At 47.2% G+C, this 24,233-nt stretch overlaps 6 protein-coding genes across 6 annotated transcripts; 3 read left to right on the plus strand and 3 right to left on the minus strand.

Moving 5' to 3' along the window:
- Positions 1 to 63: 63 nt before the first annotated feature.
- On the plus strand, positions 64 to 3,972 carry LOC118517519. Its single transcript, XM_036063748.1, has 4 exons — positions 64 to 274; positions 371 to 3,332; positions 3,402 to 3,497; positions 3,567 to 3,972. The coding sequence occupies exons 1-4, from the start codon at positions 194 to 196 to the stop codon at positions 3,761 to 3,763; spliced, it is 3,336 nt and encodes a 1,111-aa protein (XP_035919641.1). The 5' UTR covers positions 64 to 193; the 3' UTR covers positions 3,764 to 3,972.
- On the minus strand, positions 3,881 to 5,464 carry LOC118517537 (SWI/SNF-related matrix-associated actin-dependent regulator of chromatin subfamily B member 1). Its single transcript, XM_036063772.1, has 2 exons — positions 5,135 to 5,464; positions 3,881 to 5,059 (listed from the first exon to the last, which is right to left on the minus strand). Exons 1-2 carry the CDS (start codon positions 5,213 to 5,215, stop codon positions 4,031 to 4,033), a joined length of 1,110 nt encoding a protein of 369 aa, XP_035919665.1. The 5' UTR covers positions 5,216 to 5,464; the 3' UTR covers positions 3,881 to 4,030.
- LOC118517530 (polymerase delta-interacting protein 2) lies at positions 5,381 to 7,325 on the plus strand. The gene is made up of 3 exons (XM_036063764.1): positions 5,381 to 5,816; positions 5,982 to 6,612; positions 6,685 to 7,325. Exons 1-3 carry the CDS (start codon positions 5,716 to 5,718, stop codon positions 7,156 to 7,158), a joined length of 1,206 nt encoding a protein of 401 aa, XP_035919657.1. The 5' UTR covers positions 5,381 to 5,715; the 3' UTR covers positions 7,159 to 7,325.
- LOC118517539 (GPN-loop GTPase 3) lies at positions 7,263 to 8,444 on the minus strand. The gene is made up of 2 exons (XM_036063775.1): positions 8,260 to 8,444; positions 7,263 to 8,196 (listed from the first exon to the last, which is right to left on the minus strand). The coding sequence occupies exons 1-2, from the start codon at positions 8,302 to 8,304 to the stop codon at positions 7,348 to 7,350; spliced, it is 894 nt and encodes a 297-aa protein (XP_035919668.1). The 5' UTR covers positions 8,305 to 8,444; the 3' UTR covers positions 7,263 to 7,347.
- Positions 8,445 to 8,540: 96 nt separating this feature from the next.
- On the plus strand, positions 8,541 to 19,718 carry LOC118517541 (14-3-3 protein epsilon). Its single transcript, XM_036063779.1, has 6 exons — positions 8,541 to 8,791; positions 15,304 to 15,458; positions 15,550 to 15,864; positions 15,962 to 16,142; positions 16,310 to 16,388; positions 17,331 to 19,718. Exons 1-5 carry the CDS (start codon positions 8,728 to 8,730, stop codon positions 16,363 to 16,365), a joined length of 771 nt encoding a protein of 256 aa, XP_035919672.1. The 5' UTR covers positions 8,541 to 8,727; the 3' UTR covers positions 16,366 to 16,388; positions 17,331 to 19,718.
- Positions 18,140 to 24,137, minus strand: LOC118517521 (VPS35 endosomal protein sorting factor-like). The gene is given in 10 exon segments (XM_036063750.1): positions 18,140 to 20,117; positions 20,535 to 20,969; positions 21,038 to 21,533; positions 21,621 to 21,796; positions 21,900 to 22,043; positions 22,118 to 22,273; positions 22,275 to 22,715; positions 22,717 to 23,652; positions 23,723 to 23,813; positions 23,890 to 24,137. Coding segments are annotated over 10 exon segments (2,994 nt in total). The 5' UTR covers positions 23,904 to 24,137; the 3' UTR covers positions 18,140 to 20,012.
- Between the last annotated feature and the right edge of the window lie 96 nt (positions 24,138 to 24,233).

The raw sequence follows: 24,233 nt of genomic DNA on the forward strand, positions 1-24,233 counted from the left end.
TGTTGTTTACATTCAATGACAGATGCGGCTGGTAAACAACAACAATCCAGAAACGCTGCTGCTGCTGCAGAGATCCCCTGCAACAGTTCGGTGTATGTACCAGGCATCGGCTGTAGCTTAAAAAGAGTAAAGTGTTTATGTTAATGTTAGCCGATTGTGATCACGTGAGACAGTGAACTGTTTGTGTAGCGTTATGTCTAGTCTAAGCTCAGATTGTGAATCTTTAAACTATACGGAATCGGAAGCCGAAAGTGATTACGATGTTGGTCAGGAGGTAAGAACGCTTCGGTATCGCTGTGAGTGCGATTCAACGGTTGGGGCTGGTAATTGTATCTCTTCCTGCCACCCGTTCTGTATCAATCGTTCGTAGGATGGACAGCCGGCACACTACAATCACACCCTCGAGGTGCAAAACATTTTACACAGTCATGTGGACATTACGACCAAAAATGCCGTTGGTCTTAACCATCAGTACAAGGCGAAGTTAGTCGTACTACGCCAACAGCTGGAGGGGTTGCTGTTACGATGCCAAAATAGGTTGCTGGAGGTTGACAAAAGTCTGGACGACATTCGGCTGAATCTAACGCCCAAAGCACGGCCATCGCGGCCACGCCATCCGGGGTACATCTGTGGGCAGCCGTTCTTCAAGGATCACGACCTTTACCCCGGTCCCCACAACGAGGACTATCTGTACCGGAAGAACGTGAAGAAGGAATTTTTTCCACTTGATTTGTTTGAGTCGATTGAAACGTTCTGGACACGCAGGGACAAGCAGATGCTGAGGGAAAGCATAGCGACGCAGGCATACGAATTCGTGCACAGAGAGAACCAACTGCGGCATAAAATGTGCAACCGTTCAGACAACGCAAGGCGGATAAAGAAAGAATGGATCGGACTAAAAGCGCTACCGTTAGCAGACATTTGGCACCAAGCGCAGGCTTACGATGGCAAGTATGGAAGCCAAAAGTTCAATGTGGATTGGCTGAAAATATCGGCGGCCATCATGAGCGGACGCCACTCGGCCGTCACTTGCGAGGGCATGTGGAACAACTTCCTCATGCCCGGCCTGAAACGGTGCATGTGGACATCGGACGAAGAATCGAAGCTGGTTCAGGCAGTGGAAGCACATGGGCGCCGCAACTGGACCCTCATAGCGCGGAGCGTAGAAAACCGATCCGAGTATCAGTGTTTTGTGCACTATCAGACCAACTTTTCGGAGCTATCACAGATTAAAAGGCATCCCTGGACGCCGGAGGAAGATGAGCTACTGATGCGGCTAGTAAAAGAAAACCGAATCGGGAACAACATCATATGGAACAAAGTAGTGGAGCGCATGCCGTTTCGCAACAAGGTGCAGGCATACCATCGCTACAAGTACACGCTGCTGCGGCCACTGCGAGGGGCCAAGTTTACGGCCGAGGAAGACTGTGTCATTACGGCGTACGTGCAGCAGTACGGCGATGACTTCCGCTACTTCCAGGAGAACCTGCTGCCGGGCAGGACGTCGAAACAGATACGGGCCCGGTACATGAACACACTGCGCTTCGTCAACACGCACGTGGGCTGGAGCCTGGAGGAAGACAAACGCCTGATGAGCTACATCGCGGACCACTTTACGGAGGAGGGCGCTCAAAAGATATCCTGGGCCGACTGCTCCAAACACCTCGGCAACCACTCGCGGCTCAGTTGCCGCACGCGGTACTACACCATCAAAAGGTTTCTCGAGGGCCATCCGAACGCGGCACTAGAGAATGTGCCGAGGAGAGAGAAGAAAAAGCTTTCCTCCAAGGTGACGGACAAGAATTGGATTAAAACCATTGTGGAAATCAAAAGCACCCCGAAGGCTGTACAGAAACCGGGCGAACCGTTCGAGTTCGGACGATCGCCGGGAATCGAGAGCGGCCTGTACGAGCAGATGAAGTTTAGCTTTCGGTACAAGTTCGGTCACAAGCTGGCCGTCGACGCGAGAACCAATCACGTGTTTACGGGGACCAAAATACTGCTCTATCTGCTGGAAGGCTTTCAAGAGCCGTCGCCCGAAAAGTTGAAGCAAGCGAAAGAGGAAGCACTGTTAAAGGCGGTGCTGGCGTGTCCTCTAGATTGGCCCAACCTCGTGTCGATTATGCATCCCAAGATGACACTGTCGGGGGACGCGATGCTCTTTTGTCGCATTCCTCCCAGCTACAACACGGTGCTGGGTTTGCGGGGTGTTTGCCTCAACGCTTGCAGCGAGCAAGCGAAACAAACGCTACCCGAGCAAAGGGTAAAAAAAGTTCGCTCGTTTGACCCTGGCCCGTACGACCAGGCGATCGGCGTGTTTGTTGAGCGATTCCGTAAGATATTCCACTGGACCATGCTTCTGATGATGCTGAACATTGACGATGTAACGCTAGAGGGTGGCGAGCACGACAATCCCGCGCTGACCAGTACGACAAGTAGCAAAGCCACGACCGATCTGCAGCTTAAATCGATGGAGAACAAGGTTCTCCACCGGTCGATGGACAAGCTGTCCAACTCATCGTACTGTGATTTGCTGCTGCCCGAACAGGCAGGAGGCACAAGTGGAACATCTCTGCCAGCTGCTAATAGCAACAGCATAAATCGCATTGCCAGTATCACGATAATCGACCCCAAGGATCTTCCGACTGCTTCGAACGACAAATGCAGAGCCAACGTCCCGGGGCAGGGAACTGAATTTAAATGTCGGCAATATCTGTCCGAACCATCGGCTGCTGGTAGCAAAGTGCTACGATCTACTCCTACGTCGATCGAAGCGATTGAATACCGAAAGCCTGCTGCCTGTATAATCCAACCGGAAGCCAAGTCCCAAAGCCCTGGGATGGTTTCTTCTTCCGTTAGTGCCCTTCACAGTATGGCTACCGGCGTACTACCAAATACGATCCCATGCACTGTTATCCAAGTGCCAGAAGAAATATCATTCGTGCAACAGCAACTGGTGAACGCTGAGGCTCACATTGCCTCTCTCCCTGAAGCGCCTGGCGGTGATAAGCATGATTCACGCGAAACGGCTGGCGGTACTAGTACTCTGCACCATGAGCAGCAGGCAGACGTTAAACTGGGGACTATTGAGGAGCAAGAGTGTCCCAAACGGCTGAACGAATCTAATGCTGCATTGTGCACAGTAGTGGGCAGACTAGTCAATCACCTGCCTGAAGTAGCTCTGCAGGAGGAGCTAGAGAGCAATGCACGTGCAGACTGCAAAGGGGATACGGTCTGCTGTCCCGTTGCAACGACTAGCGAAGATATTGTAATGGTCGATATTGATTACCCGCCTACGGGCGATTCGATGGCCACAGAACCGCCCAACGCTGGTATGTAAAAACGCTATGTTGCATCAGCTGTTGCTGTATGATTCCATATTTTATTGCTCAATGTTTTAGGTAGCGACAAGCAAGACCTGCGATACGTAGCGGCAAAGGAACAGAACGACACGTTGGTCCCATACGAGCGAACGATTACGGTGCATAGCATTGTTGGTGGGTGATACGGGTGAAGTGCGTTCGTTTAAACAAAATGTGATAACATTCCATTCAAACCTCCTCTAGCTTCAGATGGCGAAAGACAAACAACTGTTGTGGCAGCACCTCCGAAGAATGGTGAACAAAAAGCTTCCAAGAGGGCGGACCGCGATGCTGCATCGGAAACAGTTCCACGGCAAAACGAAGCGAACCGAGAGGGTGTGTCAAATGTTTGCAGCCTAGGAGCCATTGACCGACGGCGACCAACCGCTTACCGCCGTTGATATAATCCGAATGTTGCACTCCCGACGCAACGCCCAGCAGACCGAAGACGACAGCGACAGCGACAGTGAGCAGGAGTTTTCGCATTTGCCAAACCCCTTACGAGGACCCGAATGAAATAGGTTTCCATCATTGCGATGCATTGTTTATTTATACTCATGTCCCCACGCGCAAATACATAAAATCACGAAAAGGATTAGTCAGACAGTCAGAAAGATGGATGATGAGAAGTTTGATTAAAGCCCATTCTCTGGGCGGCGCGTAGGGATTTAGGTAAATGTGTTGGCCAAACGTCGCATACGTCGCGTGTTTCGATCCTGGTCTCGTATCTTTTTCTCCATCTCGGCATCCGTAAGCGTCTCGAGGAATGGGGCCCACTGGTCCGCCTCGCTCGGTGTCCGGAACGGTACCTCTACAGTGGCCAGCGGAGTTTCACTGTACGCGTAGGTGCGCTGATGCCACGATAGCTGTCCGCGGATGGAGTAGGAGATGGCCGTCACAAATTCCCCTCCCAGGCCCAACTCCGCACACAGCTTGATGGCAAACTCCTCCGGATTATTCTCCTTTTCCGCCATATCCCACTCGACCTGGTCGACTAGCGATGTGTTTCCAACGTGGATGTTCAGCTTCACCAACACCCGCTGATCGGACCCTTCCTCCAGCACGACTGGCTCGTTCGGGTACGCCTCGATCTGCTGACGAATGGCGGCCGCGATCGCCGGCACAAAGGGCGTTGGGTTGAGGTCCAAATCGTCGCACAACACTTCGGCGAATTGTTCCGGTGTAATCATGGACTCGTTTCGATTCCACGTAAACGTGTCCCGCAGCTTTTGCCCTTCGATTTCCATGTCCAAGCGAATCGGAACCAAAATTTCGGTCTGAGATGCATTCTCCACATTCAGCGTCGGGTCCGTGTCGTCGAAGCACATCGGGAACGTGCGCACTTTTTTGTTGTACACCCGATTTCGATTAATCGGGGTCGCTTGCGGTACTGCGTCTAGGTGGCTCGAATTGGGCATTGTCGGTACCCAGGGCGGTTGCTTCTTGCTGGATTTGCTCTCTCGCGGTGCCGGTGGCTCGGATGTGTGCACGGACACGGCTTTATACTTTTCATCGTTTCCATCGAGTACGTCCTGCACCTCTGTCGCTTTCAGCAGGGAGACGGAGCTGGACAACAGATGGTTGCTAATGCCGGAGTCCAACAATCTTTTGCGTTCCTCGTTGGTCAGCAAGCGCCGGGACATGCCCGGATACTTCTTGTACAGGCTGCCCCTGAAGAGACGCAAGTAATTTCCAACCTGCAAGAATCGCCCGTTCCATGTTAGTGGTGGCGGGCAAGAATTGTGCATCGCTCATAAACTGCGGCCACTTACCTCCGATCCGACGCAATAGTACTCGCCATTCTCCTCCACCTGAAAACTTATCGGCTTATCGCCGTAGGTCTTTAATGCCATTGCGAAGTTCGTATCTTTGCTCGCTGTGTACAATTTTCCGCTTCTCAGTTCGGTTTTCCAAAAAACAACAAGCCGCTAGCTGTTCGGGCGTTCCACAAACACACACACACACACACACACACACACACGGTGATGTCTATCACTTCTCCGCTGCACGTCGTATTGATGTTAACGATTCTGCGTCTTTCTTGCACGTCCATGCGTGTTAGTGAAGTAAAAAGAGCTTAGAAACGACAGCCACGCTCGCTTTATCCATCGCGTGAATCGCTCCACCACATGCTGCAAACGGACGGTGGGACAAACGTCAAACAAAACGACTGACGTCCGCTTTCATCGATTGTGTTGTGCATTGAAAAAAATTGTGTGTGCAAAAGCGCTAGGAATAAAGATATTATTAAATTCTCGCTAATTGCACGACGTAGTCGCTATTCTCAGGGGCAGTGCTATCGTCACTATCGTAGTTCCGCTCGGCCAAATCGTACTCCACATTTTTACTGACGATGAGTCCGCTAATGTCCAAGGCGTACTCCCTTTGCCATTTCCGTCCAGGATTCAACTTGGTAGTTCGTTTGTTTTCAGTGTCTATTTATCACAACACACGGTAAGATGGTGTAATTGTTTGTGAAGCCACTGTAGCCCTAGAGCGTTTAGCGCTAGTTTGCCTGCTGCCAGGACCTGAAAGGTCTCAGGAAGCATCAAGCGAACGATTCAGCAAACGCACTGCGCTTAAAATGCAATTCCAGTTATATAATTATTTACGTTGCAGATTGGCCGAGGTGGGTAGACTTGAATTGCCGAAGGCTCAGGGTAAATATGAAACGGGTCAACTATTCCTGCACCGCGTGTTTGGGTACCGCGGTGTCATACTGTTTCCCTGGCTGGCCAGAGTGTACGACCGTGACTTGCCGAATCAGTCCAAAGGCAATCAACTGGAAAGCGTCGCTTCCGAATCGGCCGACGGCAGTGCTACCAATGACAATACGAGCAAAGAGGTGCAGAAGAAAACGCACACGTTCTACCAGGTGTTGATTGATCAGCGGGACTGCCCGTACATACGTGCTCAGACGGAAGCGGTGACATTTTTGGGAAATCAAGAATCGAGCCGAAGTCTTTACGCTATTCCTGGTCTGGATTACGTAGCACACGAGGACATACTACCGTACAGCTCTGGCGAACAGCATCCTTTGCAGCACGAGCTGTTTGATAAATTCCTGGCGCACCAGCCGGACAAGGAACCGCCGTTCGTGGCGCAGGAAACGCTACGCGCATGGCAGAAGAAGAACCATCCGTGGCTAGAGCTGTCCGATGTGCACAAGGAAACGACAGAAGGCATTCGCGTAACGGTCATCCCGTTCTACATGGGTTGCAGAGAAACTCCGGCAGCTTCAGTGTATTGGGTAAGGATGAGTGCGAATCCTCGAGTGTGAAAACGTCGGTTGATGCTAGTTGCTTTCGCTTCTCCATTTTAGTGGCGCTACTGTATTCGTTTAGAAAATCTTGGCGAGCTTAGCGTACAGTTGAGGGAGAGACACTGGAGAATATTTTCCCTATCAGGAACTCTGGAAACCGTGCGTGGACGAGGCGTGGTCGGTCAAGAACCCATCTTGAGCCCACGACTGCCGGCTTTCCAGTACAGCTCGCACGTCAGTTTACAAGCGCCCAGCGGTCACATGTGGGGAACGTTCCGTATGGAGCGCGAAGATGGCCACATGTTTGATTGCCGCATTCCACCGTTTTCGCTCGAAAGCAAACCAGATGACAACAGTGGAACCGGCAATATTGACGACACGAACGCCAGTCTTGGTGCGTCCTCGAAGCACCCGTCTTCCGGTGGAGGAGCGAGCGATGAAACGATACCCTCGCCCACTTCGACCAACACGACGACGACATCCACGAAACCAAATACTAAAAATAGCAAAAACGACGGAGATGACAACGTTTGATGCAACGGCCGGAATTGTTGCTTTACTAGGGTATGCAAATCTAGGCATCAGTTTACGCGAGCCATAATCGGGAGACGCACACGCTCAGTCAGAACTCATGTAAATAAACCTATATATCGTTAAATTTATTGAACTGCAAGGAGAATATAAACGTAATTTAGCACGAACTCAAAAACTCAAGGCATCTGCTTAATCGTCCCGATAGTGTCGGCTGTCATCCTCCGCTTCGTCCGCGTCTGGTGGATCGAAATCGCGCACCTTCACATCCGCATCCTCGCCATACTGAATTACATTATCAATCATGAGTAACAAATCTGCCACGTTTTCCTCGTCGTTGATGTTAAGCGGAGTGAAGCGTACCAAGCTGAAGTCCTCAATCAGCATACCAATCGTTTCCGACAGTTTGCGGTATTTGCGCCCCCAGGCCGACTCGCTTGTTACCTCCCCGAGCAGTGCGTGCGCATCTGGATCGAGATATTTGTCCATCTGTCCGCGGTGTCCCTTGCTTAGCAGATCCATCTTACTCAGGACATTCACGTGCGGTAATTCCATGTTAGCCATTACACTTAATGCGGCCATCGTGCCGGACAGAAATTTTGCCCCATCGATCATAAACTGTGAGTCCACCAGGAATACCGAGCAAAGGCGAAAGTTCCACGATTCCAGCAACCGCGCCAATGTGTGGCCCGCTTTCAGATGCGTGTACAGCTCGATCTGGCCAGGCATATCGAACAGCACATAGTCGTCATCCGGTTCCTCCGTGCCCGGTGCATCATCCTCATCATCGGAACCGACACCGCACAGCTGATCTCGGAGCCAATCGGAATGTTCGATCAGGTATTCGATGCAGAAGATCAATCCGCCATTGGGCCCGTAACGCAGCTCTTCGTCCTCCATAGCATCGTCCAGCTGGATCAGATCCCGAATGTCCAGGTAGGGCTGGTATTCAAAATGTTCTGCGGCAGGGTCTAAATTGACTACTTTTATCATGCGCTTATCGTCAAAGCCATGCCGTTGCATCGTCGCACAGTAGGTGGACTAAAGAGAGAAGCGAATTCAATAGGTAAGGTATGAACGAAAAGTGGTGAATGCATCACTAACCTTGCCACTTCCGGCTGGCCCCATCACGAGCTGTCCGTATCTCATTGCGGGGGTATTTTCGTCCAATTGGTGCTTTGAAGCTGCCCGCAATTAAAGTAAACAAATGAATGTGTGCTCATAAATACAAAATTCGTGTGTGGGCACATGCCCTTTACACACCTTGGGCGCACTGAACTGTCATCGAATGTATTCTGTACCTTGGGATGGTGAAGCTGCCACTTGGATTTTTATACCAGTACGAATGGAGCCGAACATACTCGAAGCTTGATAATTTGGTGCGAAGTTTGACAGAAAAGGTGAACAAGCCTGAGGTTGTGGTCGTGCGTGAGTAGGTCCAAGTTGGCAGCCATTTTGTTAGTCCATTTAGAGAGTTCGCTCGTGGTAGTCGTCGTCTTTCTCGTGCGCGATCTAGAACACCGTTAAGGAAGATCTTCAGAACTTCAAAAAACCGACTCTAGAATTGCAGCCATGTCGGAACGCGAAAATAACATCTACAAGGCGAAGCTGGCTGAACAGGCCGAGCGGTACGATGGTAAGTGCAAAACGATAAAATTTCTTCCCGTGGGATCACACTTTTGCACACGCTATCTTGAGGCGGTCTCTTCAATTTGCCGCATATACTGGGAGGAGTCTGGGTCGAGTGTGAACTGGAAAACCGTTTCCCGTACCGCATTTTGAGTTTGCGGCCAATGCCGGCATGTGGGAATTGTTGTGTGTGGAAATTCGTCCTTCCGCGGCTTGTTGAGATGTAGCGGAAATCGGTTTTTTCCTTCCAAGAAACAACCGTTGTTCAGCGAAGACAAAGTGGCGATGAGTCGTCTCGTGACTGTGTGCATGTGTGTGAGCTACCAAATCTGCCGCCGCGCCACTGGACACGCCGCATGCAATTTTCGTGTTTCGCGTAAGCGTTGGAGATGCCGTAAATTGGGATATAGTCTCAATTTTCGGGAAAATTGCCGATAAAAAAGTCGGTGGTGTGTAAAAAGCAATGAAAATTTGGTGTGGGTCACATTCGAGAGATAGAGAGAGCGAAAAGAAGGCTCCTTTGCGGAGTTTTGGGGTTAATTGTGTGAGTGTGATTCGGTACGCGCGCGCTGATGAGCTCATGAAATGTATGTGAGTGTGTGTGTGTGTGAGTGGGTAGGAGGTAGGAGGTAGAAAGCTAGGTGTAGTGTGGAAATGAACAGGAAGAAGAGGAGCCAACCTCAGGAAGAATTTGGTCTGTTGGAGAAGATAAAAAGAAGATGGTTAGATGGTGGTCGCAATGAGCTGAATGAAACAGCTACACTGTTGGAAAAGAGTATGCGCGGGAATGTTTTAGCGACGGGTAGCAGTTAGCAACGTGCTTGCGGCGCGCCTGTTGGTGTAAAAGAGACGAAGTATTTGAGAGCGCTCGTAGCGTATAACGTGAAGTAGCTCGATCCGGAGTTGGAATTGTAGATGTATGCAATACTCGAAAACGCTGTTAGTGGGTATGAGGCAACGCATCGAAAGGGGAGGAGGGGGGGGGGGAAGAGAAAAAATGACAAGGAAAAAAGGAAAAGAGCTCTGAGTTGGTAGAGAATGGGAAGGAGAAAAATCGATGAAGGGCAGCTGCTTGTATTAGAGGAACCACCATAGCACATAAAAGAGGAGTGTGAATATGATACCGGGGAGTACAAGTACTTTTATAATTTTTCATTCGAATTTGATGCGTCATATTGGGGATAGAACTTTTGACGTTGACGTACGGCTTCCGAGCACAGAAGCGAGTTGCAAATTTTGGGAACTTTTTCAGCAATGGTGTCTGAATGGACGCATCTTTATGCGCTCGCTTGGATGATGATAATTCGTATTTCGAACAAACGAAATCATCATAATGAATTTGACGGTTCAATTAATTCAACGATCTTCGTAGGCAGGTATAATATAGCAGAAGGATCTCCAAAATGTGTTTTTTCTGCCATCCGGTGTTCGGGTTCCGGTTAGGAAGGAAATATTGAAAAAGCAAGAGAGTATAGGCTTGCACTAACACATTTGCGCAAGGCGTGAACGTTCTCACACACAGAAAGCATCGTTGGTGTTGGTTCATCGTGAGTAACTCCCGTAAGCGACGGCAAATGTGTGCAGATGTGCTAGCGTGCTTGTGTACGACTGTAGAATCAAGTCCGCTAACCACCACTACCAACAAAATTCGCGCAATTGAAAATGAGGCTCGCCGATTGGCGTGGTTCCGTTGCTACTACTGCATTTTTTCTCCTTTGTACGTGCACAATATTCGGGATTCGATGGTTTCCTGACATCATCCGACGAGTTATGTTACGTGAACCTTGGCTTTGGCTGATAGTTTTTCATATTTGGCTATGAATTTCATTAGTTCGTCAATTTTCACACTACCCGTGTGGAGGAGATTGTGTGGAAGTTAGGACAGCAAAGACTCCTACACGAACACACAAGCACTTGCCATGTTGGCCTTGTGTGAGGTGTGCGCTATTGTCGCTCCCGCTCCTCCCAACCCACAACGCAGTGGGCGCGTGTCAGGTGCGGGTGCTACTTTTCTATGAACGTTCTACGGAAGCTATGTCTACTAGGTTTTTGTTAACGTTATCACCTGAAGTATTTAAACATACAGTTCAATTTAATCGGTTTGTGGTGTGGAACACAAGTATCATTAAGAAGAGAACTCCACAATTTCATAGCATATTATATCCGGAAAATCTGCGTGTTTGGGTCATTTATAAATCGTGATGACGAAAGGACTGCACTATTCTATTTTGTCACTTAACTTAGAACGCAGCGGAAAAATCTCGGTCTGTGGTCGTTGTACCACACCTGGTGCTAGCTGAAAGAAATCATGGTGGTTCAGCTAAGCAAAAATGAAGTTCAAATAGGCTGTGATGTGAAGACGTTGATGGTGAGCCATTTGGTTCACTGCGCAGGTCCATTTCCAGATCATCCGTACAGATCCAACATGTATATTGTCTTTTCCACACTTTCTCCAAAGCTTTTAAAAGAAAAATGGAAAAGCTGAACTGCTGAAGCGCTATCACGGTAAACTTCACACACAATACTTAAGCACTAACTGGCTGGCTGAATTATGAAGCTTGAGTTACTTTTAAATTGAATCTTGTTTTCTTTTGCTTGAATACATTGCATCAAAACGTAATGAAAAATGTCACGTGTTCACTTCACGGAAGGATATTCCAGTGTGATTAGTTTATCAAATCAAGAGTATTTGTATTTATGTTAAATAAACGGTCTCAAACCTATGTATTTGCTCAAAGCGAACCTTTTAATTGCACTTTTACACTTGGTGCTAATAGTTTCTACAAGCATTATTGTTTGTATTCTGGTTACAATTGATGGATGATTTGTTGGTTGGACCGGGTCTCCAAAAGCCAGAAATGGCAGGCCGAGACCTTTCAAGGTTGTAGTATCAAGGAAGAAAAATGAACTACTACTTTTTTTTTTTTTTGGAAAGTTGGTATATGACAGTTATGGATACAGAGGCATATGAATGAATAGGTTGGTAGGATGTAGATATGTGTAGGTATAAACATATGTATATAATATAGCGAGTTCTTACATATTGTAAATGATGAAATTTTACAAGTTATGCTGCAAAGGATAATGCAAAGCTTCTGTTTTATGCATAACTCTTATGTCTTGTGCTTTGCCTTGTTTGGAATACTCAGATATTTCTGTAATTGCTTCGCATTCTCTTCACAAACCGGACAAAGATTTTTTTAATTTTTAATCATCAGAAACGACCTGGCCGTATTGCTTGACATTGAATTTACTGCTTACAACCATAACATCTGCGAAAGTAAGATAGTAACCAGTAGCCTACTTTTTATTTCGCTAGTTAGCGCCCAGATTATGGGACAAATGGTTGATCTGAATCAAAGCATTAGATACACAGGGTCACTTGCTAGTTGGTCGAAATGGATGCGTTGCTGAAGAAAACGAGGCAACCTGTAAGTAGGTAACCATGATGATTTATTATCGTGTGGACGCAAATCGATAATGATTGTTGAAAATAAAAATCACTGAACCACCACCAATATTCGTTGTTAAAACATAGATTTTGTGTTAATCGGGTTTTTACACATGCGATAGGGGGGACAGAACGTAACGCATATTGGCGATCGATTTGACCTCGTACAATATTCTACATGCTTTGGAGAAGTGGGGTGAGCATGTATTGTGTATGTGCTATTTGTTCATTCTGCGTGACTTGTTCATCAGATTTTTTTTTCTATGCGGGTTCCATTTTGTAAAACCCTTTGAAATTTATCGCAGCACACCATGTTTGTTGTTGACCGTTTGTGAACGCACCATTGGTTCCATACTACTGCTCCGCCGAGGGAGAGCATTCTATAAAAAGTGTTGAAGTAGGCAGTTGGACAGTATGATCGGCTGATTGATTTAGGTGTGTTACACATACAAAAATACATGGAAAGGTTTGAATATACATACAAAGTTAGTTTTGAGAGGTTTATTGGTTGGTTTGATTATATTCTCAACCGAGCACACGTTCAAATTGGTGATAATTTGATGCACGTAAGGCCAACGCGCCGTCGTCCCGATAGCAGCAGAAACATGTCTTTATGTACATTTTACTTCATTCGCCCATACAGTTCTAATTGCTGTGTCTGATTTTGGTGAGAGCTGAGTTTTTTTTTTTTTTACATCTGCTGCTCTGCCAAAACCTACAACAACTGACCAATGACCAAATGGTGGTTTAACGTTTCTTTTTAAAATAGGCTTGTTTAGCCAACGAATGCCGGTTGTCCTTCGCAACTATTTTTCCACGCTGGTTTGAAAGGGTGTGGCCCTCAATGTAAATTGTGTTATGTAAAACACAATTCTCTGATTTGGACTAGCGAATTCAATCAGGAAATAAATGAATTAATTATCTATATGATATGGTTGTAGTATGAGCATATTGATTAGAACTTATCGCTTTCCAAGCGAATGAATTGAATTGATTTTTGTCGATTCGTATCAGTCGACAGTGATAAACAGAAATGATGGATATACAGAGAAGCACGATGATATGCGGTTGTGTGCGGGGCGTGCAGAAGGAGATTTCTGTTTAACTTACTTGCCTGATCCTCAGCGATTTTGTTAATACCGTTGACGCTTGAAATCACGACTCCAACGAGAGCATCGACGGAGTAACATCATGATTGTACATACAGTTCCCAAAGGAAAGGAGGCTAGTCCTTATTTTTGGTTCCGTATGTTTGGGTTTGTGAGGAACATAATTTTTCTTCCATTCTGCTATTGCGTAATTGGTAGTCAAAGTATTGTGTGGTAAGTCAAGTGGCCGTTGACATGATCATTGGCACTCGGTGGTATGCGATTTTTTCAACATAATGCGACATCTTTCGAGTCTCAATCGATGCTGATGAAAGTACCAAATTTCTGTTTCCTCTTATCGTGTCGCTCAAGACACTGGAAAGTTTGATCAAGCATTGGGTACATGAGATGGAAAGACTTTACAAAACAGATGAAAATGTGGCACTGTGGAGTTACAATATTCGCCATATGTGTTATAAACTATATGTTCAGTATGTTCGATTTTAGTGCAACTCTTTAAATTGTCAGAAAATGGAAGTAATGTATGAGGTTAAACAGTTCTGTGCTGACACAATCCAGCAGGCAAATAGGTGGTAAGCGCTGAGAGAACAGAGCCGCTGCTTAGCTCGTTCCATCGGCCAAGACCGTGTGCGGTGTTCAGCAACACCGGTCCCTGTGCGTATGTATATCGCTTTGGTTCATCTGTGTGTGTGATTTTTCTTGTCAGCGGCTTTTTCCCGGCGGCTAAAATACGTGGAGAAGATGTATCCATATATGCGTGTGTGTGTGAAGTGAATTTCTATTGCGTAGCTGGCGCGGAAAAAGCGACAAGTTTTTTTCTATGTATTTTTTCAATACTTGTGTTAGTTAGTTAGTTGATGTTTTAAAACTATCAAACCCTCTTACAAGGTCCCGTTTCAAATGTTGTCGGTGTGTCATATAATCAGAATATGTTCCAATAGTGCCATTGTTCTAATAAGCAAACGTGTCTTGCTTTGAGCGTATGCTTGTGTGAGTGTAGTCAACGTCCTACCGTGCCTTGCGATGAGCTCAGAGCGAATGCGAATAAAAAGCAAACTCGTTCGTTCGGCACGTTCGCAATGAATCGCTGGCGGCTATTTTGTTGGACAATGTCAATCTGAAGCCACGGCGGCGGCTGGTAAAGTAGCGTGATAGCTCTCAGATCTTCTTAAGATTTTGGAGAACCCGGCACGAAAGCTCTCTTGTCGTTCGTCTCATAACGTCATGGAATTTTACCAGGTGGTTAATGATAACGCGAAAATTGCGCTAATACATACACACTCTCCGAAAGCGTTGAAGAGCGGCTCAATCTTTAAATTGGAAATTTGCCTACAGCACGTATTTTTCTTACATTATTCACTGTTTTTGAAATAGATAGCAGAACTAAGATAAAGTGCAGCATGCATGCGCCTGCGTTCTTCTAACATTATCATATAACGGCTATCAATTATGCTGGAAACCATCGGGAGTAATATCGTTTCCAATTGACTACCAAACAAAATGAATATTATCCTTACCTTGTTGTAATCATGCCCTTACGCTAGAAGCTATAAAGCTTACATTTTGTTGAGAGAATTGCGCTTATGAACAAACAATAAGCAGTACAATCATTATTTCAATGAAATCTGAAAAGGAGTTCCAGTGCCGTTGTTTCCATTTGCGGAAGCCGTTGTTTGCTCAGTTTCAGGTCGTTCCTTTGGTTTGGTATTGCTTATTTGGCTGTTGCAATAGCCTAGCCAACTGCTGTTACAAACAATCCAACATACAATTGATGTACAGATTAGATCACTGACCATGTTATGAAACACGTGTACGATGAAGTGAATTCAAGCTTAATTTAGATAAAGAATATAATTAAACACGCACATAATGAACGACATACATCAGAATGTGTCGTTTTAATATTTTGTATAATGTACTGATGAGTATATGTCTTGGTTTATCTTTTTTTATTTGTAGAAATGGTTGAAGCCATGAAGAAGGTTGCATCCATGGACGTGGAGCTGACTGTGGAGGAGAGAAATCTTCTGTCGGTGGCTTACAAAAACGTCATCGGTGCACGACGCGCTTCCTGGAGGATAATCTCTTCGATAGAGCAGAAGGAAGAGAACAAGGTGCGTGTGTGTACAGTGCTCATAGCGACGGAATCAACAAACCAACCTGCAATATTCTCTTTTTTCTGTACTCTCTTGTGCTGCACCACAGGCCGTCGAGGAGAAGCTCGAAATGATCAAGAACTATCGCTCACAGGTCGAGAAGGAACTGCGCGATATCTGCTCAGACATCCTCGAGGTGCTCGACAAGCATCTTATCCCGTGTGCAACGACCGGTGAAAGCAAGGTGTTTTACTACAAGATGAAGGGCGATTATCACCGTTATCTGGCCGAATTTGCAACCGGCGGAGATCGCAAGGACGCCGCCGAAAACTCGCTAGTTGCATACAAGGCTGCCAGTGATATCGCTATGACTGACCTTCCACCAACGCACCCAATCCGGTTGGGATTGGCCCTGAATTTCTCAGTAAGTTACTTTCGGAAGTTTTTGAGGAGACACGGTCGGTCAACACACGTCACCACGTAACATTTGGCGATTTTTGTCATTTTCTTGCTCTGCTTAGGTATTTTACTACGAAATCCTGAACTCTCCGGATCGTGCCTGCCGTCTAGCGAAAGCAGCATTCGACGATGCGATTGCCGAACTGGATACTCTGAGCGAAGAAAGCTACAAAGATTCAACGCTAATTATGCAGTTGCTTCGAGACAACCTCACCTTATGGACATCCGACATGCAGGGTGACGGTAAGATATACTCTGAACTTGCTTTGAATGAAGGCCCTATGGGCTTGATTGTTCGTTGGTAGCTGTAGCTTGAAGTGTTTTGTCACAGCGATCAATTAAATTAAATTTCAACCAAGTGTGAAGTTTACTAATAGATGCTTTGGGATGCTTTTCTTTTCGTCTTGCAGGAGAAGGTGAACAGAAGGAACAGATCCAGGATGTCGAAGACCAAGACGTGTCGTAATTTGCGCGCGTCTCGTTTTATGTGTGAGTTTATTTTATTAATTAAAAGAGGAAGATAAGAGATAAGCATTATGAAATAAGAAAATAAACATAAGAAATATACACAACACACAGACATAGAGCAAAAAGGGATGGAATGAAGGAAGAATTTCTTGCAAATGATCGATCCACTCCAGCAATCGAAGTGCGAACTATCCAGTCCCGGCAGCATATAACCAACATTTCCAGAGAAGACAGAGAGAGACTAGCACGTAACACAGGACTAAAATGAAATGAGTAATACAGGCAGAACAACTTTCGATTGCTGCAACTATGTAGGACCATCAGGATGGAAAGAGCAAAACGAGGAATAGGAATTCATTGGAAAACAAGGAGTGAAATAAAACATCATTTATTCATAAAATAATACACACATACAAACACGCGTGGAAAAGGCGAATTATCTCTTAAAAATAACATCATCAATTGCAAACCATTCAAAAGCATACAAGAACAGAGGCAGCGCAAACAGTACCCCAACATGTAGGATATCACACCGCGTTGGAGTTTCCTATGTAGCGAGAGGCACGCAGATGATAGCAGGGAGCGCGCAACAAATGTAAGAAAAACTCACAGCAAAACCGAACAAGATCACTGTAACATCAAAACAAAACTCCGACGATATGTGCAATTTATGTAGAGTTGTGGAGGATCCAGAAAGAACATACTTAAGACTCACTCTCTCGTACTTGTCGTCGTGTACCACACTCTTCCCGTCTCGGTTCCCCAGTTTGATTGCATCTATCACCTTACATTACGTCTCTTCTGCTGGGCCTTTCTGTGCATTCCCGTAAGCGTTTGAACGTATCAGCTTATTGAAGAATCATTATCATACCCGCGCCCCCGTAGTACACACATAATTTAAGTAAAATTAGCTGCATTCTCATAGTATAGATAAAGGAAGAAATGTTTCGTGTTTCATCGTAGCAAAACAAACCACTCCCAGATCAGAGCCACACTCCGCCGTCATCGCCATCACTACTCCGCCACAGCAGCCACAGCTACACCACCAATCGCTATGTTCTTCACCGTAACAAACACACCACTATCGCGGCCCGTCCTGTTGGCGGTCCTGGTCGTTGTTCGGGCCTGCCCGCAGCCTCAGCAGCCAGCAGAGTAGCACAGTACGAACGACTGTTGCTTGGCCTGCCTTACCATGTGCATCATATATGCAGAAGCCGAATGATGTTCGGCGAAAAATCCATCACTCGTACCTCGCATCGGTGCCACAGTGGAAGCACTACGCCGGTCGGTCCACTCATTAATCGCTCTCCTTGCTTGGGATTTGCTAGGTGGGGAGGGATGGTGGGTGGGGGGGGGGGGGTCCAACAGCAATAACAGTAATGATGCAATTGATTGAACAAAAACGACAAAAAGCCAGACGGGGATCGCCAATACTGAGCTGAGCGAAGGAGCGCGGGTGGAAGGGGAGGTGGCAGTGACTCCGGTTGATCGCGCCGGTCATTTCTTGCTGTCGAAACAAGAAGCTGGGTTGGCAGTTAAAACGTTAAATTTCACGCATTTCTCCAGTCCTGCACGAAATCTTCCTTCTCCTATTGCAGCTTTGCGTTACCCAACTAACTCTCCTTTTACCAACACCTACAAACACCAGAATGGCGTAAAACAAAAAATGTTGCTGTATGCAGGTACAACGCTATCCTAATCAAGCCTAGCCGTACCTGTGACGAAACCCATGGCAGGGCAGGGTAAAGATTCTCTCGGCTTTTTTTAAGACACTAACACAACTAAGCGTAAACTAAATGCAGAAGCGCCAATAATCAGCAGGAAAGTTAGAAAAAAAACACAAAAGAAACATCAAGCAGTGAGCAAATGGCAAGCAAAAATGAAGCAACAAAAATCATCAATCAAACCCATTGAATGTGTATTGTTTTTGTCAATATATATTAAAATAAAGAAATTACTATGAAAACCCGTAAAGCTATAAAGAAAAATCGTAGACGCAAGCGAAGGAAGCCTCATCGCCGCCACCAAGCCGCAATAATAAGGAGTAACGAACCGTGGGGAAAGCTGGTCGTCGATCTTGTGCTCAAAAGTGCAGGGAAAGCGGCGATCATGATGGTGTGTTGTGCTTACAAAAGGCAATTGATTGCGATGGTAGGTGGTGGCGCCATTTTGGTCGGTTTATTTATTATGAATATAACGATTAGCCAGAGAGCCATGCGAAACATTAATGCGCGCTAGCAATAAAGGTCTCCCAACTAAAACACACGCACACTCATATGAACACTCATACACAGTCAGGCAGAGCGCATTTTGAAAAGTGATCGAGGTAGGAAGATTGCGAGTCGGGACTTCAATCGGATTTGATCGACGTGCGTAACCGAGTTCAGGAGACGCACAAGGGGAAGAACGAAGACGTATAACGTGTAACGTAACTGGTTGCGCAGAAATAGTATTTGAGGGACTTTTCCTTCCGCATTTCCTTGTAATGACTACAAGCTTTATTTTCCATTTCATTCCTATTTCTCTTTGCGGCATTAAATGACTGTTTTGCGTTAGTTATAGGTACTTAAGTATTTGGAAAACGTATTTCTATGTGTTTGTCTGTTGGGTTTTAGTTCGGTATTGTTCCCGCCTCTCGATTCGTACTGCATTGTAACGGGCAATTCAAATTAAACCGAGAATCGTATCACACCTGGACAGCAGGCAGGACTAGATTCCATTATCGACACTACTTATCCATCGGAAACATACATTGAAACACACACACACCCAAAAGCAAAACGGAACGCATCATCATCGCTTGCCGACGTGCGGCAAACCGAGAGAAAACTGCAATAAATGTGTGCGGCCGCTGCTCAATCAGTTCAATATATGGGCGGACGGCAATACATGTGAGATGGCTTACCATCGCAAACAATAACAAAGTTTAGCTACACGATGTCCAACACGTCGCTAGAGCGATAACATTTCACATCCACTACACGGCAAAGCATGTACACACCTTGGGGCGTAAGGAAAAGAAAAGCGTAGAGCAAACGTTTTGTTACTAAAGCAAAGAATACGAAATACATCCGTGCGGGCGCATAATAAGTAACGCGAGACGATAGTTAAGCAAACTAGCACTCTCGAATGAGCGCAGAATACAGAAGAAGAAACAAACAAGCAGTGAGCACACAACCGTAGAAAAAGGACACGGAAATACGTGGCAAATGAACCATAGTTAAAGCAAAACGGTGTGAGAAGCAACAATACCGCAGGAGCAGCTACAAACAGAAACACACACCAATACACAGACACACACACACACACACACACACAAGATGAAACAAGAAATGAAAATAAACAATTGTAGTAGTAGCCATCGAGCAGCTTTTTAATTGCGATAAACCGGATATGTTGAGCTCCCCATAGTTTAAGATGATTCTTTCGGTTTTTTAGTTTTGCGTTTCGTCTACTTGAGTTCTCTCGCCTAAGTCGGAGCAGGGTAGTGGCACGCTTTAAAATAAATATATGTATGCAGTGCTTTATTGAATGATGCGATACGATCATAAACCGGAGAAAGTCTTCAAGATGTTCACCTCTCCATGGGAATGGATCATTGTATTGCGACACGACGACGCTCCGAGGTCATGCTTTTTGCGTGCTTTACATGCGAGATTTCATTTTATCCAGCAGCAGCCACAGGCACTGCCTTTGCGACTCCACCTGGGTGATGTGGGCGAGATGCTCCGTGTACATCACAACGGTTTGCTGAAAAGGTAAACGAAGCTGTTTAGACGCATTGATAGTGGTTGCATCATGATTTGGGTTCCTCGGAACGCTACCAAAGGTCTTATCTGGGTTGGCACGTTTTTGGTTTGTTCCTATTGCAATTAACAGTGCTAAAAATAAATATTGTTTGGCGGTGGTATGCGATGCGATAAGCAACAGCATTTCCCGCCGGAAGCTGGGCAATAAAAGGACATGCACGCGACCTTTGATCAACTCCAATCAGAGGATGGCGTCGCGCAGTTTAATGCGTAGTTCAATTCCTCCTAATCAGCAGTAGTGTCGCAGTGTTACGTTATTGCAAAATTGTTGGCTCTTATCATCAGAAGAGAAAACAGAACCCACAGCAAATGGAACGCTAATGCGATAATGCTGATGACGACGGAAAATGATGCTTACCAATTGCTTCGGATCGATTGCGCTCCGGTTCTTTACCGCCAGGTTCCACAGATTGACCGTCAGTGTAAACATTTTGTCCACCGACAGATCCGCACCGGTAATGATCTTAAGGAACAGATCCAGCGCCAACTCTGACTGCGCTCGCAGTGCGTTCGATTCCAGCAGTGCCTTCAGATGCTGCAGCAGCTTATCGCATACCGTGCAGCACAGCTCGTTCACTTCCGCGATGAATTTCGGATCGGATCCGTACAGCTCGTCGTTGGAGATTACGTTTACGATATGGTACGGGTACACCTCCTGTGCCGCCACGGACAGAAAGTCGAGCACGTGCAGGTAGATGCCGGAAAGCATGCTCGATGTCGACTCGAAGGGATACTTTGGTACGACTTCCAGCAGGAGGCGCAGCAAGTACAGCACTCCCTGGGTTGGATTATCCTGAAATCGGTCGCAGAGCGTTGCTCATTCGGAGTTCGATCGCTTCACATTCGAAGTTTGCATCTTACCGGCACTATGACGAGTGTGGACAGAAAATTGACGACGAACGTTTTAATGAATCCTTCCGTCGATTGCATCTTCCCGTCGGTTTCCACCATCCGGGGCATCTCGGGGATTAGATTGAGTGCAGCTTCGAAGCAGGAATCGGCATGCTGGAGGCAGCTATTCAGCAGCGCAACCTGCCCAGACTGTAGATACAGCTCCATGCGCGTACGTACGTCGATGATGGATGGGATTGTGATGAAGCAGTAGGCGGCGCAGGCCTTCACGAAGGCGGCCGTCTTTTGCGTGTGCTGGCCCTTCACGATGCGTCGCGTGCTTGTCGCCAGCCGGTTGACCGAATGTATGAGTGTGGAAAGGGCTGAATCGAGGTTGGACAGCACCGAGCGTGCCTCGACGTAAAAGGCAAGTTGCTGTTCGAAGTCACGCCCAAAGTCTACCTTGCGAATGAAGTGACACACGAGACCGCTGATTTGTCGCCGTTCATCTTCGCCGGTGAGAGCGCTGCATGGGGAAAAATGCGAACGGTTAACGAAACGGAAGCACAACGGTCCAAGCAACGGAAAAAGCTTCTATCGGCTTCGTTCTTACTTGACGGAATCATTCAACACCCGGCTGATGTACATGAGAGCATTGGTGACGATCGGATCGTTGATGAGTGCATTATCGCCGGCCGTTGCATTGCGATAGCTGGTGAGCACATTCTTGCAAACCTCCAGCTTCATGGTCTCCTTTTGGAATAGTTCCAGCAGCGGTAGAAAATTGTCCTACCGAAACACAAAACCAAACAGAACAGAGCGGGAAATGATCATAGTAACGCAAGCCAATAAATGCCAAACTGGGCCGATGTAACATGCAATGCATGCTTACCAGTGCCAGTACGCCGTGCACGTCTTGAGCATTCGAAACGATTTTGTCCACTATGACCTGCAGTTCGTGGTAGTGTTGCTCGTACAGCCGGTTCGGGGTCATCTGCTGGAGCACTTGTCCGAGGAAGGTATCGATCTCTTTCAGCTGCAAAACAGGACGACTGTTAGTTCCGTAATTCGATTGACACGACAACGGACTGCCACGAGCGGTGCGCTTACTCCGAAATGTTGACTAGTGTACTGGGCCCACATCTCGGCACACTGCATAAACTCCTCCACATTGCCCAGCGAGCTGATCGTCTTCATGGCGCTCGCGAGTACCACTGCCCGCTGTTCGGTGGGCGGTGGCGTGTGACTCAGGATGCTTCCCAGCAAGGCGGAACAGCTGTCCCCTCGAAAGGCCTTCCACCGAGATGGAGGACAAGATCTGCACGAAATGCGTAGCCCGGGAGGCGATGAAATCCGAGCGGAACGATTGCATCATCGATTGAAGGAGCAGGGCCGGATTTTTCTTCTCCTTACAGCGCTGCAAAATATCGTCCAGCTGGTTGTCCGTCGTCAGAATGGCCACCCCTTGCAAAATCCAATCGAGCGCCGGGAGATACAGGGAAAGGTATCCGTTCAGTGTGATGCGGTGGCGCGCAATCTCCGACCGGATTCCACCGTTAAAGATGGTGTGGTAGACCGCCAGAATGTCGTCTAGATTTTCGCCAATGTACGTCCGATCGAGTGTTAGACTCATGCCCACTCGGCACAGATAGCAGCGGGCGTGGATCGCCACCAGCGGATCACCAATGCCACGGATCATTTTCGTCAGTCCTGCGCAACGCCAGACCGAACTCGTCTTGGGCCAGAAAGCTGTAGCAGCGCAAAATGGCTATCTCGACGTACAGTCGTGGCAGCAGCTCGCGGATGGAAGCGATCTTGTAGAACCAGTTTTGGCACGTTTCTTTCGCCGATTCCGGCACCATGTCTGGGGTAAAGCTTTCCGGCAGCGAGGTCACTTCGCGCGTGCCCGGATGGATGTAGTCGGCCTTCGTGCGCAGCCGGTCGTATACGAGCCGACCGAAAATGTCGAGAATGTCGGTGATGAGGACAAACTTCGACGGGTAAAACTGGATGACGGACGTGTCGGACAGCAGCTTCGAGCACTGGATCGCAATTTTGAGCGCTTTCACGCGCTGGTCCTGATTCCACGCTTGCACCAATTCGTGGTTTAGTTGCTCGATCTTCACGACGTATTCCTGCTGCGAGAGGTCCAGCATCTGCCGCACGGAACCGTCGTCAAAGTCATCCAGCTGTTCCAATCGATATTTGACCTTCTCCGACATTGTCGTTTGGGGTTTGATCGTTTCGCCGCCGGTCAAAAAACTGGTCACGATCGACAGCTTCTCGGAGGTGGTGTATTTGTTCAAAATCGCACCCCGACGGGCGGCCCACGGTTCGATGAGATCCAGTTCCAGCAAGTTGGTTGGCTCTTTCCCTTTTCCCAGAGAGTTTCGCGAGCCGAGCGGACTCAGCGGAACCGAGACACTGCTTTCCATCTCGGCCGCCATTCGGGAAAGCGGATCTTTACCCAGCGATGTTGACTGCTGCTTTGCAAACTGGCTCAACGGATCCGATCCATCGAAAGCTATGGTAAGCGGATCGAGCGACAATGCTGCGGCAGACATTGCTGCCGAATTATTACTGCTCAGCGAGACTCCGTTCGCTGTCGTTGAAACCTTGCCTCGAGTTCCTCGGCTTTCCAGAACCTACGACAACGACAGAAGATTAGCAAATGTGGAACAAAAAAATGCACATTCGCCTTCCCGGGAACGGTACCGTTATCGTCGATTGTTTCAGTGGATGATCTAGAACCTTGAACTGATCAAGATAGCGGCGGCACTCGTCCTGCTGACGCTGTACGCACACCCTGCAAATTGGGAAGTCCCAAACATTATTGCCAGTTCAGGGGGCAACAATCCAGATAGAACGAGACGAGTTCTTACCATTCGGTAGCCATATTTTATGCTGCGATATCACAATTCGTTGAGGCTTGATTCGATACTACACAAGACAGAGCGCAGTATGCAATGTTTGTTTTTACACTGCCTTCGGGAGATTGTTTTCCTTCTTCTTCTTCTTCTTTGTCGGTGTTTGGTTTGTATCCTCCTATGGGACGTCTATCCCATAATCAGAGGCATACCACCTCTTGTGTGAAAGAGAGGACTATAGCGATTGTTTTCCTGGCACATCTGATCTGTTTGTCAAATGTCGACTGTCAAAGATGGTTGTCATTTTAAAAGAAATTCCTTTTTTTCGGCGATGTCTCGTTCATGTGCATGCAAAACCC

Source organism: Anopheles stephensi, chromosome 2 (assembly GCF_013141755.1).
Source record: "Anopheles stephensi strain Indian chromosome 2, UCI_ANSTEP_V1.0, whole genome shotgun sequence".
NCBI classification, from domain to species: domain Eukaryota; kingdom Metazoa; phylum Arthropoda; class Insecta; order Diptera; family Culicidae; genus Anopheles; species Anopheles stephensi.

What these genes read in the sequence shown, in the direction of transcription:
- LOC118517519 (XM_036063748.1), top strand. Translation starts at nt 194, where the DNA reads ATGTCTAGTCTAAGCTCAGATTGTGAATCTTTAAACTATACGGAATCG. An exon ending in ATTACGATGTTGGTCAGGAG is followed by an intron (nt 275 to 370) that starts GTAAGAACGCTT and finishes AATCGTTCGTAG; the next exon opens with GATGGACAGCCGGCACACTA. An exon ending in CACAGAACCGCCCAACGCTG is followed by an intron (nt 3,333 to 3,401) that starts GTATGTAAAAAC and finishes TCAATGTTTTAG; the next exon opens with GTAGCGACAAGCAAGACCTG.
- LOC118517537 (XM_036063772.1), bottom strand. Translation starts at nt 5,215, where the DNA reads ATGGCATTAAAGACCTACGGCGATAAGCCGATAAGTTTTCAGGTGGAG. An exon ending in ACTATTGCGTCGGATCGGAG is followed by an intron (nt 5,060 to 5,134) that starts GTAAGTGGCCGC and finishes CGATTCTTGCAG; the next exon opens with GTTGGAAATTACTTGCGTCT.
- LOC118517530 (XM_036063764.1), top strand. Translation starts at nt 5,716, where the DNA reads ATGAGTCCGCTAATGTCCAAGGCGTACTCCCTTTGCCATTTCCGTCCA. An exon ending in TCTATTTATCACAACACACG is followed by an intron (nt 5,817 to 5,981) that starts GTAAGATGGTGT and finishes TTTACGTTGCAG; the next exon opens with ATTGGCCGAGGTGGGTAGAC. An exon ending in CGGCAGCTTCAGTGTATTGG is followed by an intron (nt 6,613 to 6,684) that starts GTAAGGATGAGT and finishes TCTCCATTTTAG; the next exon opens with TGGCGCTACTGTATTCGTTT.
- LOC118517539 (XM_036063775.1), bottom strand. Translation starts at nt 8,304, where the DNA reads ATGAGATACGGACAGCTCGTGATGGGGCCAGCCGGAAGTGGCAAG. An exon ending in GGCCAGCCGGAAGTGGCAAG is followed by an intron (nt 8,197 to 8,259) that starts GTTAGTGATGCA and finishes TTCTCTCTTTAG; the next exon opens with TCCACCTACTGTGCGACGAT.
- LOC118517541 (XM_036063779.1), top strand. Translation starts at nt 8,728, where the DNA reads ATGTCGGAACGCGAAAATAACATCTACAAGGCGAAGCTGGCTGAACAG. An exon ending in ACAGGCCGAGCGGTACGATG is followed by an intron (nt 8,792 to 15,303) that starts GTAAGTGCAAAA and finishes TTTTATTTGTAG; the next exon opens with AAATGGTTGAAGCCATGAAG. An exon ending in GATTGGCCCTGAATTTCTCA is followed by an intron (nt 15,865 to 15,961) that starts GTAAGTTACTTT and finishes TGCTCTGCTTAG; the next exon opens with GTATTTTACTACGAAATCCT.